We start from the raw sequence: 21,748 nt of genomic DNA, 5'->3' as shown, positions 1-21,748 counted from the left end.
ACTGCGGCCCGGGACGGTGTAGGTCTGGTCTGGGTGGACCACGTCCGCCAGCACGGACCCTAGCCTCAGGGAGATGGCTTTTGCCACGATTTTGTAGTCCGTGCTGAGGAGCGAGACGGGACGCCAATTTCGTAAATCGCGGAGGTCCCCCTTCTTCGGCAATAAGGCGAGCACGGCTCGCCTGCACAAAAGAGGGAGGACCCCGCTCTGCAAAGACTCGGCCCAGACGGTGACTAGGTCTGGGCCCAGGACATCCCAGAACACGCGGTAGAACTCCACGGTCAGCCCGTCCATGCCCGGAGATTTATTGGTGGGCATGCGACGGAGGGCTTCCGAGAACTCGGCCAGAGTGAGAGGCAGCTCTAGCCGGTCTCGGTCGCCCACGCTGACCGTCGGGAGCTCCTCCCACAACACTCTGCAAGCGTTAGGATTGGTCGGCTCCGGGGAGAAAAGGCTTGCGTAGAAGGCTCTCGCCCTCTCGCACATCTCCACCGGATCCGTGAGGGGGGTGCCATCCTCAGTCAGTAGGCATATGATATGTTTCTTAGCCCCCCTCTTTTTTTCCAGGGCGTAGAAGAAGCGGGAGCCGCAATCCATCTCCCGAAGGAGACGGATGCGGGATCGAACAAAGGCACCCCGGGCCCGATGGTCCTCGAGGCTCCGGAGCTCCTCCCGCTTCTCCCGGCACGCTCCGCAGAGGGGTGGATCCTCGGGGCTGGCGGCCAGACGCCTCTCCAGCTCTAAGACCTCCCGTTCCAACTGCTCTATCGCTGCATCCCTCCGTCGGCTGGTGCCCCGGGTGTAGTCACGGCAGAAGAGCCGGGCGCGCACCTTCCCTACGTCCCACCACCGCCGTGCCGAGGGAAAGGCACGCCGCTGCCCTCGCCAGGCCAGCCAGAACTCCCGGAAGGACGCCACGAAGCCCGCATCCTCCAGCAAGCTGTTGTTAAAATGCCAATAGGCCGGCCCCGGCCTCTCCGCGCAGAGGGAGGCTGTCACGGTGGCTATGTGATGGTCCGAAAAAGGGGCCGGCCGGATGCTGGAGGAGTGGGCTCGTGTAAGATGAAAGCGTGATAAATAAATGCGGTCCAACCGGGAGTGGCGCGACCGATGGGCCTCCACCCGGACAAAGGTGAACGTGGAAGTGTCATCCGGGTGGTGGTCGCGCCAGACGTCTACCAGGGAGTGGTGTTCGACTATCTCCTGGAGGACGGCGACGGCGGCCGGGCTCTTCTCGGTCCCCGAGCGGTCCCGTTCCTCAAGGGTGATGTTAAAGTCCCCTCCCAGGACCAGGCACTCCTGAGGATCCAAGGTGCCGAGGAAGGCGGATGCCTGCTGATAGAATTGCAGCCGCTCCGGGCTCGCTGCTGGGGCATAGATGTTGACGAGGTTGACTACGAGCCCCTCCATTTGGACCCGGAGGTGCAGCAGGCGACCCGGCACAGCCTCGGCGACCCCCAGCACCTCGGGCCGTAGGTCGGGGGAGAACAGGGTCGCCACTCCACCCGTATGAACTGTGAGGTGGCTAAAGTAGACCCTGTCCCCCCAATCCAGCCGCCAGCTGTCTTCGGCGGTCGGATCCGTATGGGTCTCCTGCAGGAAAACCACAGAGTACCTTCCCTCTCGAAGGAAGGAGAGCACCTGGGACCTGCGGAGACCCATCTTACAGCCACGGGTGTTCAATGTTGCGATGGTAAAGGGTGCCATGAGGAGGGCTGGGGGGGATCCTCGCCGGCAGGGATGCTCGTGGCTCCCGGCGGGCCGCGTAGCAGTCCGTGACCCACCCCGTAGGTGAGTAAGGAGTCACGGAAGTGGCGGACCCGCTGGTAGGCCGCGGCGCCCTGTCTCCCGGTCCTTTTCCCCTCCCCCATGAGGGCCCTTGCGGCCCGGAGGATTTGATTAAAGTCCCCCCATCGCTGGAGGGCAAGCTGGACTTTGTTGCGGGAGCCACGGACGTCTTCTAGGAACTCCCGCAACTCCTCTCGCAGCGCATGGGGGGCTGGGGTTATGGTCTGGTTGCTTCCCGATGGGGCCCTTGGTACAGCCCCCTGGCCCAGCGGGACGGGCAGACAGGGTGCGGACCCCCGACGGGGCTCTTGATGGGTTGACCTGAATGCTGGGGCGATAGGGGGCGGCGGAGGGAGGATAGCAGCCCCTGGTGGGTCGGGACGGGCAAACACAAAGGCCATTCCCTGGGAGTCATCTGTTGGAAAGGGGAAGGAGACTGTCCCAGGGGTGGCAATAATATCTCGGGAGGTGGGCGGGAGAAGGGCAGGGGCAGGAGTAGAGGTGAGAGTCTGGGTCGGGAGAGGGCTCTCACCGATGCCGGGCGCAAGCTGTCTGGTGGATTTGGCAGCCACGGCATCAGGAGGTGGACTTTCTTCTGTAGGGTCCTCTCCCGGAAAGGAGGTCGAATGCTCCTCACCAGCGAGGGATGCCCCTGGTGACTCAGGTTTCAGCCGCGTGGCACTGGCCGTCGCCTCAACTGGCTCGGTGGCTCTCAGCAGGGTGCCTTCTGCAGCCGGGTTGATGGAGGAGTCCAGGGGCTCCTCGGAGGTGGGAGCAGAAGCAACGGTTAGGGGGAGGGAGTATGGGGAAAGGGGGGCTGGAAAGAAGTCGCCCAGATCGAGGCCCGCTGGCATAGGATCGTCCTCCCCCTGGGTGACCGGGGTCAGACCCAGGGCCTCGATCTCCTCATATATAGAGGGGAAATTATTTTCCGCTACCCCAGGATTCTCCCCGCCGGCACCTGACGCGATGGTTACTTTGGGGCACACTGGGGTTTCAGATGGTGCTTCGGGGGTCTTGGAGGGGAGGGACTCCCGTGGAGGGGAGATACCGCCTTCCAGTGCTGCCACGTCTTCCCCAGCCGGCTCTGGTGGGTGGAACACACCCGTGGGTAGAGCGGAAGGCTCGGCATCGGTGCCCCCCTTCCTGGTCTTCCGGGGGGCCTCCGCATCAGATGGGAGGAGCGGAGCTCGAGCCTTCCGCTTGCCCCGCTTCCCCTGGACTAGGGCCCAGCCCTCCATGGCATCGTCCGGGGGCTGGCTAGCATTGGTTGTGTCAGGGGGCAGAGGCGATGGCTCAGGGACTCGAGGGGGTAACGGTGGGGTAGCACAAGGGAGGGAAGATTCCCCTTGGGGCGGGCCCTCTCCCATGCAGGGCGGTGTCCCTGCCGCACCCTCCTCCACAGGCCTCGCCAGATTGCAAGCAGCGGGGGCGGGGTTCTCCCGCTCGTCTGGGCATAGTGGGGGAGGTGCCCCTTGGGCCTGAGCGGGAGCAATGGTGGATTGTGAAGGAGGAGGGGCGGTTTCAGGTGCCGGGCAGCCAGGGGCGTCGGCGATGACGGGGCCGGTGCCCTGCCGGGGCTCGGGGGTCCTGGATGGCCCTTCTTCCCGGGCCAGGGGGCAGTCCCTCCGGACGTGCCCCATTGCCCGGCAGAGGTAGCACCGGGCCTCCCCGGTGGAATAATGCACCCTGTAAGGGGTCCCCTGGTAGGGGACTAGGAAGGACCCCTCGAGTGCCTCTCCGTCGCGCGCCGCCGGCGGCAGTTGAAGCTGCACTTGCCGGCGGAACGAGAGGACGTGACGGAGGGCGGGGTCTTTGCAGCCCAACGGGAGAGGGCTGATGACAGAGATGGGCTTTCCCAAGGTAGAAAGGGCGGGTAACAGGGCGGCATTGGGGAGAAAGGGAGGGACGGAGGTCAGAACCAGGCGGACGCCCAGGTCCTCTAGCGGCTCTAAAGGGACGAACACGCCCCCCACCGCCAGGCCCTTCTCCACCGCCTCCTGGGCGGCGGCCTCCGATGCTAAGAAGAAGACGACCTTGCCATACATTTTGGAGGCCTCCACAATGGCCGTGGGCCCCACCACCCTCGCCAACGCCCGCACATAGGTTTCCACGTGGGGTGAGGCGGGCACCAGGAGGCAACGGACGCCGTGCTTCCTGGTCATGGTGGGAAAGGGGCCCCGGCCGCTATAGATGGTAGCGGAGGCGGTGGGCTGGAGAAATGATGTAGCGGCAGGCGGGTGGGCTGCCGCCACCTGGGCGTATGCTCTGGGGGCCGGGGGAGGGACACCTGCAGAGCTGGTGGAGGGAACAGCGGGGAGGGGCGCCCCAGCTGGAGATGGGGCCGGGGCATCAGGGACAGCCCCTGCCATGGAGGGCCTGGTCTTTTTAGCGGGGCCCTTCCCCTTCTTCTTCCCCTGGCCCTTCCCGCCGGCTGGGGGGACTCCCCCCAAATCTGAGGGGGGGAGAGATGTGGTAGCAGTGGAGGTCACCCCGGTGCCCGTCGCTGCTGGTGCCCCAGTGGGGGCGATGGCAGATGGTTTGGCAGCGGAGGTAGAAGCTTGAGGGGGTGACGGAGGGGTAGGCGGGGGAGGGGGAGCTTGGGCTGCTGAAGGGGTCTCACCCGTCTCATCCCCCGCCATCATGAACAAGGAGGAAAGGGGGACACCAAAAGGAGGAGGGGAGAGGGGAAGCAGGTCGACCACTCCTCCCCGCTAGGCTGCAGGCAGGGGAGGAGGGCGCCAAAAGGGGTGGGCTGGATGGGGGGCAATCAGGGGTTAGGGGTCAGTCACCGACACAAGGTGGAAATTCCGGCTCCTCTTGGTGCACTATGGGGGGGGATTCAACAACATTGAAGGTGCAGTGAAGAGGGTTGCAACTGAAATGGGGAGTTGCACAAGCGCATGGGAAGGGGCATGGGCACACGGAGCGAGGGGCTAAGCGGTCTGGGGGTAGAACAGGGAAACCAAGGGGCTAGCTTCAGAGGCTGGGGCGGGGCAAACAAACAAAGGCTGCAGAAGGAAATGGGCGGGGCAGGCAAACAAACTGAAGCTAGTAAGGGGGGCTGGAGCAAAAGAGGAGGCAAAGCAAGTGGCAAATGGGGCAGGTAGTAAAAGGCAAAGCTGGGGGTTAGGCAGTCCAGGGGGGGGCACATGTGCCCATGTGCACTTGCACAAGTCTTTTTTAGCTTGCTGCTGCTTCTGGCCCAAAGGGTGGAAATAGGGCGTGGCAAGCCAAGCAAGCAGCTGAGTCCAGAGGCAGGAGCTGAGGCAGATGGTATACAGCCAGTGGGGGTGGTGGAGGGGGCAGCGGTGGTGGTAATAGTGGTGGGGGTTGGGGGGGACACACAGATCGATCGGGGGGCAGCTCCACGCCACACCCCCGGTGTCCCTGGAAACACAGTCAAGACCCCCACCACAAGAGCACAGTTTGAAAATTACTCAGTCTTAAGGCCCCCTCCACGGTGGTCTGCAAAGTCTCTAGGTGCTGCCCCACTGGCAGATGATCCTCTTCTTCTCCTCCTCGGGCTTCAGCAGCTCCAGGCAGCAGACTCCACAGCAGCAGCAGCAGCAGCTCCAGGAACTCCAGGTGGTCGTCCAGGCAGGCAGAATGGACCCCTCTCAGGTGGTGGTGCTGGTGGTGGTATCCACAACAGCAGTGGCTGGGGTCCTTCACTCCTCCTCTCTGGGGAGTGGGCTAGCAGCCCCCTCCCCACCCCAGGGCTGCAGTTGGAGCAGTAGCAGCACCCAAGAGTGGGGGGTCCAGCAGCCAAGTAGCAGAGAATGGGGGGTGTCTGGCCCAGCCAGGGGAGCAGCTGGAGCAGCAGGGAGAGCTTAGGGCCTAGTAGCAGCTTCCCACCTCCCTCCAAGCTAGAAGGCTATGGGAGAGCAGTGGGGGGGAGAGAGAGAGAGAGAGAGAGAGAGAGAGAGAGAGAGAGAGAGAGAGAGAGAGAGAGTCGCTCCAGGCTACACCAATCCCTGGTACCAGGGTAAGTGAAATGGAAGCTGCTCCAGGTCAGTTAAGACACCTGGGACCTATTAAGAACTTTCCAGAAGGCAGGGAGAAGGCTAGGTTGATTGGGACACCTGAAGCCAATCAGGGGCTGGCTGAAACTAGTTAAAAGCCTTCCAGTCAGTCAGGTGGGGGTGCATGTCAGGAGCTGTGGGAGGAAGTTGCGCTGTTGGAGAGGCTGAGTAGCACACACCAAATCAGGCACAAGGAAGGAGGCCCTGAGGTAAGGGTGAAGTGGAGCTTGAGGAAGTGAGGGCTGCCGTGGGGGAAGTAGCCCAGGGAATTGTACATGTCACGTTTCTAAAAGGTCAGCTACCATAGCTGATACTATTAGGGTCCCTGGGCTGGAGCCTGGAGTAGACGGTGGGCCCAGGTTTCCCCCCACCTTTGCCCCCTATTTAATCAGAGACTGGGAGACAACAGAGACTGTGCAAGGAAGGATAACTTTTCCTCACCTCCCTCGCTGGCTTATGATGAAAATGGCTCAGCAGACCCTTGTGACCCTTGTCTCTAGAGAAAGAAGGGTTACGTGGAGGGTCATAGCGAACCTCTGAGGCTAGTGAACTCTGCCAGGAAACTCGGGACCCACGGAGGCAAGGACAGAGCTTTGTCACAACTGGTGTCAGGAGTGGGACTTACATTCACAGCTTGGCGGAAGAAAGAGGTTTTTTTTTAAAAAAAAGTGCACTGGGGTTTTGGATTTTTTTTTGTTTTGATTTTTGTTTGTTTGTGTTGTACCACAATGGAGGAGATGGTCAGAGCTCTGGTACAAGCCACGGCAGCCCAGCAGGAGGCCACCCGGGTTCAGGCAATGGCCCAACAGAAGTCTATGCGGCTACAGTAGGAAACCAATCAATTATTGATGGGCCAGGCGACCCAAGATCGTGCTCTCTTGAGAGAGGTGGTGCACCACCTGAAGATCCTTACCACCCAGGCCCAGGGGTCCGACGGGACGCAAACCCTGAGGGCCACTGGTTATCTGCCAAAGATGACGTCGGAAGTTGATGTAGAGGCATATCTCCTCTCATTCGAAAGGACTGCTCAGCGTGAGGTGTGGCCCCAGGAGCAGTGGACCAGCATTCTCACCCCTTTTTTGTGTGGAGAGGCCCAGAAGGCCTACTTTGACTTGCCCGCCATGGATGCCACTGACTATACCTGTCTGAAGGCAGAGATCCTAGCACGAGCAGGGGTAACGGCAGTGGTAAGGGCCCAGAGGTTCTATGAGTGGAAATACCAGGAGAACAAACCCCCGAGGTCCCAGCTATTCGACCTCATACACCTCGCACGGAAGTGATTACAGCCCGAGATGTGCAGGCTGGAGGAGATTTTGGAGACCCTGGTCATAGACCATTACATGCGGGGACTGCTGCCAGATCTCCGCAAATGGGTAGGCCAGAATGATCCGTCCATGTACAAGGAGATGATCACACTGTTAGAAAGACGGATGACAGCCAGGGAACTGATCCGACTACCCAAGGAAGGCCCCTTTCGAAGCAAGCACCCGACCCCAACCCTGGAAGATTGGGCAGCCAAACCCCTGGGGAGTCTTAGATGGAAGAAGGGGGGCCTGAAAACCAGCAGGGACCCCAGAAGAAAGGGATTGCCTGAGTGGGGGGAACCCCGGGACTAAACCCCCTAACCCCCAGGATAGGGGAGTGATTAAAAGCAATTATAGATGTTATGCATGTGGGGAGTGGGGACACATAGGAGCACAGTTTCCCAGCACCGAGGAGCCTATGTAATGTAACTTGGGGGATTGGGAGGTCCCATGCTCCCTTATCCACCTTCCGGGGGTCACATTAGCCCCACATAATTACACCAGGCCAGTGAGGATAAATGGAGCAGACACTACAGCGCTTGTGGACTCTGGGAGTGCTATCACCCTCATATCAGGTAAGCTAGTAAAAAATAGTCAGCTGCTACAAGCCAAACGCGTAGCAGTGACGTGCATGCATGGAGCCGTGAGCCATTACCCCTCCATCCCAGTGGAGATAGAGGTTCAGGGAAACCCCATTGAGGTGACTGTGGGCATAGTTCCTAAACTCCCAGATCCTGTAGTCATTGGGAGGGACTATCCAGAGTTTGATAATTTACTCCCCCGGAGATGCTAGAGGGAGGTGGGGACCCTGAGGACAGTGACACATCACCGGGGGAATGTCAACCCCTGATGTTCGCTGAGATTTCTCAGGATCTGTTCTCAGCCCCCCAAAAGACCTGGAAGACAAAAAAAGAGGGAAGGCTGCGAAGGCCTTGGGAACCTGGATCCTGACCCAGGGCCAGAAGACTTCCCTAGTAGGCAGATGGATGCGAGCAGCCAACAGAGAAACTTCCACCACAGAAGGTGAGCCAGAAGCTGCCCCCAGCCATGATGGCGGTGAGCCGTTGGAAGAAGCAGAAGCTGGCCCCTGGGAGCTTGGGCAGGTTAGTCCCGGGAGAGAGACTTTTAGGCAGGACCAGGTGGAGGACCCCAGATATGATAACGCCAGGAAAGAGGTGGCTGAGATCGATGGGATACCCGTGGATGGGAAGGTCCGGGGTCCCGGTCTTTACTTTATCATGAAGAAAGATCTCCTGTACCGCATGGTGCAAATACAGAAGCAAGAGATACAACAACTTCTGGTGCCACGAAAACATCAAAAAGCCATATTGAGTCTCGCCCACAGTCACCTTTTTGGAGGACACCTAGAGGTAGAGAAAACCCAGGCACGGATCCTGCGGAGGTTCTTCTGGCCAGGAGTACATGAAGATGTCCGGCAATACTGCACCTCTTGTCCGGAGTGTCAGTTACATAGCCCTCGCCCGCACTTGTGGCCTCCTTTGATACCTCTTCCAATAATAGAGGTTCCTTTCGAACGGATAGCCATGGATCTGGTAGGGCCCCTACAGAAGACAGCTCGGGGTCACCAATATGTGCTTGTTGTACTGGACTATACAACCCGGTACCCGGAAGCTGTTCCCCTGTGCAACACAGCTTCCAAGACAATAGCTAAGGAGCTAGTAAAGGTCTTTGCCCAGGTTGGGCTACCCAAGGAGATATTGACTGATCAAGGGACACCTTTCATGTCCAAGTTGATGAAAGATTTCTGTTCATTGGTCCATGTACAAGCCCTCCGCACCTCTGTATACCACCCGCAAACAGATGGCCTTGTGGAAAGTTCAATAGGACCCTCAAGGCCATGATCAGGAAAGTGGTGAGCCGGGATGGGAAAGATTGGGATACCCTATTGCCTGGATATAGCCAGAGAAGCCTGGGAAGAGGAGCCAAATCGCGGAAAGAACATAGTTGAGCATGTACTGCAGATGAGAGCCTGAGTTATGCCCATTGTACTGGAACACTTGGAGAGAGCACAGGAGACCGAATGAACCCATTATAACCACCAAGCGAAGCTTTGATGGTTCCAACCAGGGGATCGAATGATGGTACTGGTGCCCACAGCAGAAGGTAAACTGTTGGCCCAGTGGCAGAGACCCTACGAAATAATCAAAGCCGTGGGAGAGGTGAATTATAAGGTGTGGCAGCCAGGCCGCCGGAAATCTGAGCAAATTTACCATATCAATCTTCTAAACCCTTGGCACAATGGAGAGGCATGCTTACTCATGCAGGAGACCCTTCCCCAGGAGGTTAATTTACACGAGCAAGTGAGGATATCATCCGACTTGACGCCGATCCAAAAGATCGAGGCAGCCGACATGATTAATCACAACAGAGATGTGTTCTCTACAAAACCAGGGCAGACGACTGAGACCTATCATCATATCCGCATGATGCCCGGAGCCAAGGTAACATTGAGAGCCTACCGAATCCCAGCAGCCAAAAGAGAGGAAATCAAGGCCGAAGTAAAGAAAATGTTAGAATTAGGGGTTATTGAAGAATCTTAGAGTCAGTGGTCCAGTCCAATTGTTCTAGTGCCTAAACCTGACAGTACCATAAAATTCTGTAATGACTTTCGCCGACTGAATGAAATATCCCAGATTGATGCACATCCCATACCACGCATCGATGAACTGGTTGACCGACTGGGTAGTGCCCGATTCTTGACTACACTGGATCTGATAAAAGGGTACTGGCAGATTCCTCTGACCAAAGAAGCTAAAGAGAAGACAGCATTCTCCACCCCGGATGGGCTATTCCAGTACACCGTCCTCTCTTTTGGGCTACATGGGGCCCCAGCCACATTCCAGTGCCTCATGGATAAGCTGCTGCGTCCCCATACTAGTTATGCAGCTGCATACCTAGATGATGTCATCATCCATACGCCAGACGGGGGAACCCACTTGAGAAAGTTGAGGCAGTACTGCGCACCTTAAGGCGGGCTGGCCTACTGCTAATCCCGTTAAATGCGCCATAGGGCTAGCAGAGGCTAGGTACCTGGGATATATTGTGGGAAGGGGCATAGTGAAGCCTCAAACGAATAAGCTAGAGGCAATTCAAAACTGGCCCCAGCCGACCCGAAAGAAGCAGGTCCGTGCGGTCCTAGGTGTGGTAGACTACTACCGATGGTTTATTCCCCACTTCGTCACTAGGCAAGTCCCTTAACAGACCTGGTGAAGGCCCGAGGTCCAGACATGGTAAAGTAGACTGACGCAGCAGAGGGGGCATTTAGAGACCTTTGGACGGCCCTCTGTAATGACCCCGTACTCATAGCCCCAGACTTTAACAGGGAATTTATTTTACAAACAGACGCTTCGGAGGTGGGGTTGGGAGCAGTTCTGTCACAATGGTGGGAGAAGGGGAACACCCAATCCTCTACCTAAGCAGAAAGCTTCTCCCAAGAGAACAGAAATACGCAGTAGTGGAGAGAGAATGCCTTGCTGTCAAATGGGCTATCGAGACATTGCGTTATTATCTCTTAGGCCGGCGATTTACTCTTCTGATGGATCATGCACCCCTCCAGTGGATGCAGCGGAATAAGGAAAAGAATTTAACGGTTACCAGGTGGTTCTTATCCCTCCAACCATTCCACTTCCACATACGGCACAGGGCTAGATGCCACCATGGCAACACTGATGATCTGTCGCAAGCATAGTGTCTGGCGTCCCAAGTTGCCAACTCTATGGTGTTGAACCGGGGGGAGGGGGGGGGGGATATGTGACGGGGCAAGGCCAGATGGCTAGAGTCACAGTGAGCCTCTGAGGCTAGCAAAATCCGCCAGGAAATGTGGGACCCACGGAGGTGAGAATAGAGCTTTGTCACACCCCATACTACCGAGAACAGCCATGACGCATCACGGTGAGAGAATAAAGAGAGAGCCTCACACCTACTAGCCAGAGGCTGATACAGCCCCATGGTAGGAATCCCAAAACCCTCCTCACTGCCAGCAGCTGGATGTGAGGGGCTGGGGCATCTTCCCTACACCTCCCTGGTAAGTGCCCCCTTTCCATGTCATACCAGCCTCTGGCTAGCGGGTTGAGGGTTCAGCACTGGAAGTCTGTTCAGTTTTCCCAGTCCTGCCCAGGGGGTTGGTTTCTCAATTTCCTGTTTCACAAATTAGGGAATTTTCTCCTCCAACACCCAAGCATTTGTTCCTAGAATCTAGGCCCAGGTTAAACAAATCCCAGCAGGTTTGTCACACTCTGTCCCCTTCCCTTTCTTCACCCAGGGTATTCCCTGGCCCCTGCAGACCTCACTCCCCAGAAGTTGCCACCCATTCAGTATTTACTGCCCCCTCCTTCCAGCAGCAACCCTCCAGGAACCCCCCCAATAACCCCTACCTGAGCTGGCTCCACAGCAGCCATTTCTCTCCCCTGTCCCATGGGAGGATGGGATGAGCTGGAGCGAGACATGGGCGTCATTTTGCAGCCTGGCAGGGCGAGAAGGGCAGTTGTGGAGATTTCAGAACTGGCTTTACTTCATTTCACATCACAATTCCTCCAGGCTCTTCCCCTGCAGACAGAGATTGTCAATTCTGCCACGCTAGGGACATGATCAGTCCCCATATCGCAGAACAGACCTTGCCCCTGTCCTCGCCCCCCTCCACCCCAACCAGGACTAAACCCACCCAGACATTTTCAAACCCTCCCAGCAACAGAGTGTGAATTAAACACTGGAAAAGACCAGGAGTAAAGGAGCCGCTTTGGGGGGATTCCCCTGACATTGTCCCAAGGGCAGCACAGTCCTGCAGCAGGGGGAACAGGGAGAGTCAGGGGCTGGTGTTTCCTCTCTCTGCTCCTCACCTCGTTCACAGGAAGGTGACCCTGTGCAGGGGTGCTGCCGTGAGTGTGCCTGGGGTGGTCAGAGATCTGGAGATCTGCCTCCCCCCCCCATTTGTCCTGACACCCTCTTCCATCTCTTTCCTATCGCCCTACCCCCCTGGACGGGAGACGTGGTCGCCATCCCATCCTTGGGGGCTCTCTCTCTTCCGGGGCTGGCCCTGCTCTGCATGTGCGGGGAAGGGGGTACCAGTCGGGAAGACCCGCTTTATCCACACGGGTCACTGGACACAGCAGAGAGCCAGTGGGAGCAGGTCAGACTGGCTGGCAGAAGGATCCCTTCTGGCCTTAATGATGGCAGCAGCTCTGGGCCCGCGGGGAGCAGAGAGGGGGGCTGGGCCCTGTGCAGAGTCGGGTACCTGCCCAACCCCCAGGTCTCCCTCATCTGGAGTCTGCGCTCAGGAGCTGCCGCCAGCAGCGTCCGGGGTGTTCCTAGCCGGAGAAGGCACCCCCCGGCCGGACATGGAGGGGTTAATGATGCCCCCCCCGGCTCTAGCTCCCCTCAGGAGGGGCCGATCCAGCTCCAGGAGAGCACGTGCCCCCTGGGAACGGGACAGGGGTCAGGTGTCCTGGCCAGAGGGGGGAGGGGGCAGACCAGGAGTTCTCAGACTGGGGGGTTACAGCCCCTCGGGGAGGGGGAATTATTACGGGGGGGGGTCATCAGCTGCCCAGCTCTGCAGGGGGCAGCAGCCAAGAAGTGAGGGTGGCAACGGAGCACAAAGTCTGCTGTGAAAAGTGATACTGACAAATGTCTTCGCACCCCCAGTATTAAACAGTAACTATCTTAAAAACCCTTTTCTGCTTATCCCAATAATTCAGTCAAAGGGTGTTTTAGGGTTAATATAAAAGTGGTGAGAAAAGGTCAATTCATTGTAAAGAATCAGAGTATACATTAAGCATTTAAAATAAAGTTAAATATTAAACACGTGTTTTGAATTTATAAGGGGGGGGCGCACTCAGAGGCTTGCTTTGTGAACGGGGTCACCAACTCAAAAAGCTTGAGAACCACTGGGTTACACAGGGAGAGAGGGACACTGAAAAAGGCCTGCAGGGGAAATACCTGAGGAGAGGGGTTCCCAAATCTGCCCCACTCCATGTACTGCACCATCCCTGGGCTGATCATCCCAGTGCTGTGGGCCTGGATCTCCATGGCCCACGACATCACAAATCCCCCAATCTCCCAAGGGCAGAGGTGTTTCCTTCATGCCAGGCCCCCGCCTCACTGAATAATTGCGTACATTCATTGGTGCTCCTCTCCCTTGCTTCTTTCTGTAACCTTCTGCCAGTTGCAGTCAGCAGCAACACGGCCCGGGTTCAATATCTAGGGGTGTCTTTTCAACAACACAACACAGAACCTGCTCAAGCCCCAACCCAGTAGCCTGGGACGATTCCGCACCACCCCCTAGGTGCCTCTAGAGGCAATACTTCCCCACTGGCAAGTACCGAGTCTGAGACTATGTCTCCACTATCAATGCCAATGATGGGGTCTGCTTAATAACGATCCACAGCAATGCAGACCGACGCATGTTCATTTTCGTCCTCTAAGTCAGATGCCACCGTCAGAAGGTTGATTTTCTTTTTTGGTGGTTCGGTTTCTGTAGTTTCTGAATCGGAGTGTTGCTTTTTTAACACTTCTGACAGCATGTTCCACACCTCGTCCCTCTCAGATTTTGGAAGACACTTCAGATTCTTAAACCTTGGGTCTAGTGCTGTAGCTATCTTCAGAACTCTCATACTGGTAACTTCTTTGCGTTTTGTCAAATCTGCAATGAAAGGGTTCTTAAAATAAACAACATATGCTGGGGTCGCCATACAAGACTGCCATAACGCTAAATATATGGTAGAATGGGGACAAAACCAAGGAGCAGGAGGCATACAATTCTCCCCCAAGGAGTTCAGTCACAGATTTAATTAACACATTTTTTTAACTAGCATCATCAGCATGGAAGCATGTCCTCTGGAATGGTGGTTGAAGCATGAAGGGGCAGACAAATGTTTAGCATTTCTGGCATGTAAATACCTTGCAATGCCAGCTACAAAAGTGCCATGTGGACGCCTGTTCTCACTTTCAGGTGATATTGTAAATAAGAAGCGGGTGACATTATCTCCCGTAAATATAAAAAACTTGTTTGTCTTAGTGATTGGCTGAACAAGAAGGACTGAGTGGACTTGTTTTGGTTTTTGAGTGCAGTTCTGTAACAAAAAAAAAATCTACATTTGTAAGCTGCACTTTCATGATAAAGAGATCGTACTATAGTACTTGTATGAGATGAACTCAAAAATACTATTTCTTTTGTTTATCATTTTTATGGTGCAAATATTTGTAATAAAAATAGGAAAGTGAGCAGTGTACACTTTGTATTCTGTGTTGTAATTGAAATCAATACATTTGAAAATGCAGAAAAATATATCTTAATTGGTATTCCATTATTCTTTAACAGTGCAATTAAAACTGTGATGAATCAAGATTCATTTTTTTTAATTGAGTTCATTTGTTTTGAGTTAATCACTTGAGTTAACTGTGATTAATTGACAGCCCTAATAATAACAATTCCTGTTGGAAAGGAGCCAGGAGCTCTTGGGTGAGAGTGAAGTTCAGCCTCCAGAGCCAGTTCAGCTCGGGGTTGCCCTGCTGAGGGTGTGGAGCATATACTGAGGGGCAAAGATGCTGGGGGGGTGGAATGGCTCTTTGTGATGTCTCTGTACAGCCTCAGATGCCCCTAAGACCGCAGATTGGGGGGTCCTTCTTCCAAAGCTCCTCAGTAATAGAGGATTCAGATCGGGGGGGGGGGGGTCTGTCAGTTTCCTCCCCATGTCCTGGCAAGGAAGAGCGACTGGGATTCTGAAATAAAGTGAATTAGGGAAGTGATTCCTCCTCTTTTGTGGCCCTGACTTGAGGCAAAACCCCTCTGAGAGCAGCAGATGGAGAAGCTAACAGCCCAGCTGCGTCTCCGTCACCTAGCTGGTGGCATCAGGGATCCTGGTGTTACCGCAGTGGGACCCCCTAGGTGGAGTTGCTGTTTGCCATCCATACACAGAACTTTTACCACTAGGGAAGTCACCAGGTTGAGAGGTGCTAGGATGGGGGATGGAGGGGGACAGAGGGGACCTTGGAAATCAGCTGGAATCCAGATCTCATGTTCAATTCTATGAGTTTCTGGAGAATTCCCACCTGGAAATTGAACCTTCCAGAACTCAGAGTCATATTCTTGTCTACACTGCCACTTACTAGGCTTCAGAGTAGCAGCCGTGTTAGTCTGTATTCGCAAAAAGAAAAGCAGTACTTGTGGCACCTTAGAGACGAACAAATTTATTAGAGCATAAGCTTTCGTGAGCTACAGCTCACTTCATCGGATGCATTAAGCTTTCGTGAACTACAGCTCACTTCATCGGTGTAGCTCACGAAAGCTTATTCTCAAATAAATTTGTTAGTCTCTAAGGTGCCACAAGTCCTCCTTTTCCTTTTTGCGAATACAGACTAACACGGCTGCTACTCTGAAACCACTTACTAGGCTATAACTTACATCGCTCAGGGGTGTGAATAACCCCCCTCCCCCAAGCAACATAAATTACACTGACCCAGAGTGGACAGCGCTATGTTGGCAGGAGAACTTCCCTCACCAGCATCGCTACCGCCGCTCGCGGAGATGGATTTATTACGCCGACGGGAGAGGCAACATACCACTTCTGTGCAGACTAGCCCCTTGCGTCTGTTCAGCAGAATCCCCTGCTTCCAACCTTCCCATCATGGGCGGCACGTGAACAGCCAGCTGGGGGAGGCTAGCCTCTGACCCCGCCCCTTACACCTGAGACCCCGCCTCTTCCATGCACACAAACCCCACTGGAGCCCAGAGCATCCCCCCCCCCACTGCAGCTACCAGCCCCTGCCCCAGGCTAGACTCACAGTCCCAGAGCACCAGGAGGGCAGGCAGTGCGTGGCTGCAGCTCCTCCCAGCCCCAGAGCATTTGGAGGGCAGGCAACATGGCCCCAGCCTCCTCTGCCACAGAGTGTCGTGGAAGTGAGTGGCACGTGGCTGCAGGCTCCCTAGCCCCGGAGTGCCAGGAGGGCAGGCGGCACGGTCACAGTCTGAGTCGGGGCCACTGCACAGGGGCACTGGACTTGCACGAGGGAAGGGGGGAGCCTGGGGGCTGGGCGTGGGCAGCGCCAGGCCTGGCTGTTTGGGGAGGCATAGCCTCCACCAGCCTATGGTACCTGCCACCCATGCTTCCCATCCAGATAGATCAGCGCCAGTGACTAGTACTGGGTTTACAATCGCAGCGTGGTGCCAGGCCCACATTCAGAAGGGATCCTGAAACCTGGACCGGGGCCCTCACCCCCAATCACTCCTCTCTGCCCCCTCCTCACCTCACTCCCCGCTCACTCCACTCCGCCCCGCTTGGGCCACTCTGCCCCCTCTCTGACTCACCTCTTCTGTTCACTCCCCTCTGCCCACAGTTTGATCCTTTCTGCCCCCTCTCCTCACCCGCTGCTCACTCCTCTCTGCCCTCTTCCCCAGGCCTGTCCAATGCCCTTTCCTTTCTGCCCCCTCCTCCCCATGGGAGCGGCCGAGGGTGGGGGGAAGAGGCCGAGTGAGGGCAGGGCTTCGGGGTGGAACATGGGGCAGGGACTTTGGGCAGAGCACTGACGGAGCTGGGGTAGGGTTGTCAACTTCGTAATATTTAAAAACTGGCCACTCCAGCAAGAGTGCCGGAACCTCCCCTGCCCCACCTCTTCCCTTAGAGGTGCTGCCCCTGCCTCATCTCTTCCCCCCCAAGGATCCACCCCCCCCCATTCACTCCTCTTCCCGCCTTCTCACCATCACTCACTGCTTTTCCCCTCCCACTTCCGATGTCCGAATCAGGATGGTGTTGCCTACGGAGCTGAGGCTCGGATCTACATCCACCGGAAGGAGGCAGCCCCAGCTGAGTAAGGGCTGGTGCAGGTGATGACCCAGTGCCTCCCCACTTCTTCTATCCAAAGTAAATGGACTTTGGGTGTCCAATCAGTAGATTTGACTGGACACTGTCAAGTCCCATTTTCGATTTTCTGGTTGAAAATCAGGCACCTTGACACCCTAAGGGGGAGGGGGTGGGCATGGTATGGGCATTGGGGCCCACCAAATGTTAATCCAGCCCTGCTGGAGACATACATGGGGGGGTCTCCCCTAGGATCAGACAGGGGATAAGGAGAAATTGCTTGTCACCCCCATCCCCCTGCAGGATCACTGCAGAAAGATCAAGCTTTGGGAGCTAATATTCTTCCTCCCACTCTCCAGGTGCAGATGCTGGTTTAACAGAGTCACACATGGGGTGACTGTCTGGGGTGATGACCCCATGAAGGGGGTTAGTTCTCTCCTGCCTGAAGTGAGGTTGTAGGCCCACATCTCCTTTACTTAGCCAAGAATTATCTCTGGGTGTTTCACGCCTTAGGTCTCCCTCTGCACCCGGAGGTGCCAGAAATCTCCCAGTCCAGGTCAGTGACAGAAGGCAGGGGGTCACCCCCTGATCTGGAGCATAGCAGAGCATTTCCATGGGGAGCTGAGTATGACCTGGCTCCAGAGGGGCAGGGAGCTGGTGCTACTGTCACTGTGCAGGAAACAAACTGACTCCAAACTCCATGGGATTAAAATCTCATTTGGGGGCAAAGGAGGAGAGGACCGATTTATGATTTTTGAATGGATTGAGTTGGTGAAACTACATCCAAACCCTAATCCTCACCCCAGCAGATAAATATCTCTGTGCCCTCGACCTTCTGCCAGCTGGGATCAGGGGCATCCTCACTGGGGGATGAAGAGCAGCCTGTAATCCCCCCTAATGCCATTACTGGGATCAGGGAGCTCCTTGATGGGGAATAGGGAGGGAGCAGTTTATATCTCACGCAGCCCTAATGCTGGGGTGAGGAGCCTGGTGGAGAGGGACGGTGCCCAGCTGCTGTGTGAACAGCTCCATGGACACCCCATTTACCACCCATTTCTCCAATAATCCACCTAATAACCCTCTTCCCCCCAAATCCCCCTTGGCTTCCATAATCCCCCCACAGCTCTATTTTCCCTGACTCCCTGTGCCCCCATGCCCCTCCCCCCATACCCTCAGTATGCCGCCAAATGTCCTCACACCCACAGAGTATCGGCCATGCTCTGTACCCAGGCAGCCAGTCCGCATTCACACCTGCCCTCTAGGGGTCTCTGCAGGAATCACACACCCGTATCCCACCAGGGGCTTTTCTTGCAGCCACATCCTCCTAGGTAGCGATGTGGGGGGGGAGGAGAGCAGCATCTCCCCCAGGGCCACCAGCAGTGGTTGGGCCATGCCTCCCTCTGGAGACACACAAGCTGGAAGATTTCAGAGTGGCAGCTGTGTTAGTCTGTATTCGCAAAAAGAAAAGGAGGACTTGTGGCACCTTAGAGACTAACAAATTTATTTGAGCATAAGCTTTCATGAGCTACAGCTCACTTCATCGGCTGCATTTGGTGGAAAAAACAGAGGAGAGATTTATATACACACACAGAGAACATGAAACAATGGGTTTATCATACACACTGTAAGGAAAGTGATCACTTAAGATAAGCCATCACCAGCAGCGGGGGGGGGGGGGAGGAGGAAAACCTTTCATGGTGACAAGCAAGGTAGGCTATTTCCAGCAGTTAACAAGAATATCTGAGGAACAGTGGGAGGTGGGGTGGGGGGAGAAATAACATGGGGAAATAGTTTTACTTTGTATAATGACTCATCCATTCCCAGTCTCTATTCAAGCCTAAGTTAATTGTAACCAGTTGGCAAATTAATTCCAATTCAGCAGTCTCTTGTTGGAGTCTGTTTTTGAAGCTTTTTTGTTGAAGGATACCACAAGGGGCCACAACAGTGGTTCCCGTAACCCACCCAGCAATATTGTTAATCTATCCAACTCTACTCTTAGCCCAGTAGAAGAATCTGTCCTATCTCGGGGCCTCTCCTTTTGCCCCTCCACCCCCACGAACATGATACAGTTCTGTGGTGACCTAGAATCCTATTTTCAACGTCTCCGACTCAAGGAATATTTCCAACACACCTCTGACCAACATATTTACCCACAGAGACCTTCCTACCAACACTACAAAAAGAAGGATTCTGGGTGGACTCCTCCTGAAGGTCGAAACAGCAGCCTGGACTTCTACATAGAGTGCTTCCGCGGACGTCCATGAGCTGAAATTGTGGAAAAGCAGCATCGCTTACCCCATAACCTCAGCCATGCAGAACACAATGCCATCCACAGCCTCAGAAACAACTCTGACATCATAATCAAAAAGGCTGACAAAGGAGGTGCTGTCGTCATCATGAATAGGTCGGAGTATGAATAAGAGGCTACTAGGCTGCTCTCCAACACCACTTTCTACAAGCCATTACCCTCTGATCCCACTGAGAGTTACCAAAAGAAACTACAGCATTTGCTCAAGAAACTCCCTGAAAAAGCACAAGAACAAATCCGCACAGACACACCCCTAGAACCCCGACCTGGGGTATTCTATCTGCTATCCAAGATCCATAAACCTGGAAATCCTGGACGCCCCATCATCTCAGGCATTGGCACCCTGACAGCAGGATTGTCTGGCTATGTAGACTCCCTCCTCAGGCCCTTCGTTACCAGCACTCCCAGCTATCTTCGAGACACTACTGACTTCCTGAGGAAACTACAGTCCATTGGTGATCTTCCTAAAAACACCATCCTAGCCACTCTGGATGTAGAAGCCTCTACACCAACACTCCACACAAAGATGGACTACAAGCTGTCAGGAACAGTCTCCCCAATAATGTCACGGCTAACCTGGTGGCTGAACTTTGTGACTTTGTCCTCACCCATAACTATTTCACATTTGGGGACAATGTATACCTTCAAATCAGCGGCACTGCGATGGTACCCGCATGGCCCCACAGTATGCCAACATTTTTATGGCTGACTTAGAACAACGCTTCCTCAGCTCTCATCTCCTAATGCCCCTACTCTACTAGCGTTACATTGATGACATCTTCATCATCTGAACCCATAGAAAAGAAGCCCTTGAGGAATTCCACCATGATTTCAACAATTTCCATCCCACCATCAACCTCAGCCTGGACCAGTCCACACAAGAGATCCACTTCCTGGACACTACGGTGCTAATACGCGATGGTCACATAAACACCACCCTATATCGGAAACCTACTGACCGCTATTCCTACCTACATGCTTCTAGCTTTCATCCAGATCATACCACACGATCCATTGTCTACAGCCAAGCTCTACGATATAACCGCATTTGCTCCAACCCCTCAGACAGAGACAAACACCTACAAGATCTCTATCATGCATTCTTACAATTACAATACCCACCGGCTGAAGTGAAGAAACAGATTGACAGAGCCAGAAGAGTACCCAGAAGTCACCTACTACAGGACAGGCCCAACAAAGAAAATAACAGAACGCCACTAGCCATCACCTTCAGCCCTCAACTAAAACCTCTCCAACGCAACATCAAGGATCTACAACCTATCCTGAAGGACGACCCATCACTCTCACAGATCTTGGGAGACAGGCCAGTCCTTGCTTACAGACAGCCCCCCAATCTGAAACAACTACTCACCAGCAACCACACACCACACAACAGAACCACCAATCCAGGAACCTATCCTTGCAACAAAGCCTGTTGCCAACTCTGTCCACATATCTATTCAGGGGACACCATCATAGGGCCTAATCACATCAACCACACTATCAGAGGCTCATTCACCTGCGCATCTACCAATGTGATCTATGCCATCATGTGCCAGCAATGCCCCTCTGCCATGTACATTGGTCAAACTGGACAGTCTCTACGTAAAAGAATGAATGGACACAAATCAGATGTCAAGAATTAGAACATTCAAAAACCAGTTGGAGAACACTTCAATCTCTCTGGTCACTCGATTACAGACCTAAGAGTGGCTATCCTTCAAGAAAAAAGCTTCAAAAACAAACAGACTCCAACGAGAGACTGATGAATTGGAATTAATTTGCAAACTGGATACAATTAACTTAGGCTTGAATAGAGACTGGGAATGGATGAGTCATTACACAAAGTAAAACTATTTCCCCATGTTATTTCTCCCCGCCACCCCACCCCACCCCCCACTGTTCCTCAGATTTTCTTGTTAACTGCTGGAAATAGCCTACCTTGCTTGTCACCATGAAAGGTTTTCCTCCTCCCCCCCCCCCGCCCCGCTGCTGGTGATGGCTTATCTTAAGTGATCACTCTCCTTACAGTGTGTATGATAAACCCATTGTTTCATGTTCTCTGTGTGTGTATATCAATCTCCCCTCTGTTTTTTTCACCAAATGAGCTGTAGCTCACGAAAGCTTATGCTCAAATAAATTTGTTAGTCTCTAAGGTGCCACAAGTCCTCCTTTTCTTTTTACTCGCTGGAAGAGTAGGCAGCCAGTGAGGTCCCCATCTTCCCCACCAAGTGGTGGTCTTCAGCTCTGGGATGGCCGGTGGCCAGCTCCAGCCATGGGGCTTTGGGCTCCTTTCCCAGGCTGTGCAGTAGTGGGATCTGGCCCAGAGCTCACTATACAACTCCCATGGCCTCCGCTGCCTCCCCCAGTGCCCCATCGCCCCTGACCCCTGCTGCCTCCATATCCACCTCCCCCATCCAGAACTTAATTTGTCCCCGGGCTTGCCAGGGCTGAGTAAATCTGCTGCTGTGAAAAGTGATATTTGTATGTTCGTTAATATCACTTTTCAAGGCA

The 21,748-nt window shown here is 54.8% G+C and overlaps 1 protein-coding gene across 3 annotated transcripts in view; it reads right to left on the bottom strand.

Moving 5' to 3' along the window:
• The window catches only part of LOC119849376 (zinc finger protein 420-like), a 3,142,523-nt gene that overhangs the window by 1,851,975 nt on the left and 1,268,800 nt on the right, over positions 1 to 21,748 (bottom strand). Inside the window, exons 1-2 of one of the 3 annotated variants that reach the window (XM_043503760.1) lie at positions 11,974 to 12,042; positions 11,512 to 11,600 (exon numbers count right to left, since the gene is read on the bottom strand). The exons of the other annotated variants lie outside the window; for them this stretch is intronic. Of the exons in view, the coding sequence (XP_043359695.1) occupies positions 11,512 to 11,592 (81 nt within the window). The 5' untranslated portion in view covers positions 11,593 to 11,600; positions 11,974 to 12,042. Of the gene's footprint in view, positions 1 to 11,511; positions 11,601 to 11,973; positions 12,043 to 21,748 lie in introns of those variants that run through there. 3 annotated transcript variants of the gene reach the window in all.

The sequence above is a fragment of the Dermochelys coriacea genome, chromosome 28, assembly GCF_009764565.3.
Source record: "Dermochelys coriacea isolate rDerCor1 chromosome 28, rDerCor1.pri.v4, whole genome shotgun sequence".
Taxonomy (NCBI): Eukaryota; Metazoa; Chordata; order Testudines; family Dermochelyidae; genus Dermochelys; species Dermochelys coriacea.
Note: the sequence above shows the minus strand (reverse complement) of the source record. Positions and strands in the feature narration are given on the sequence as shown.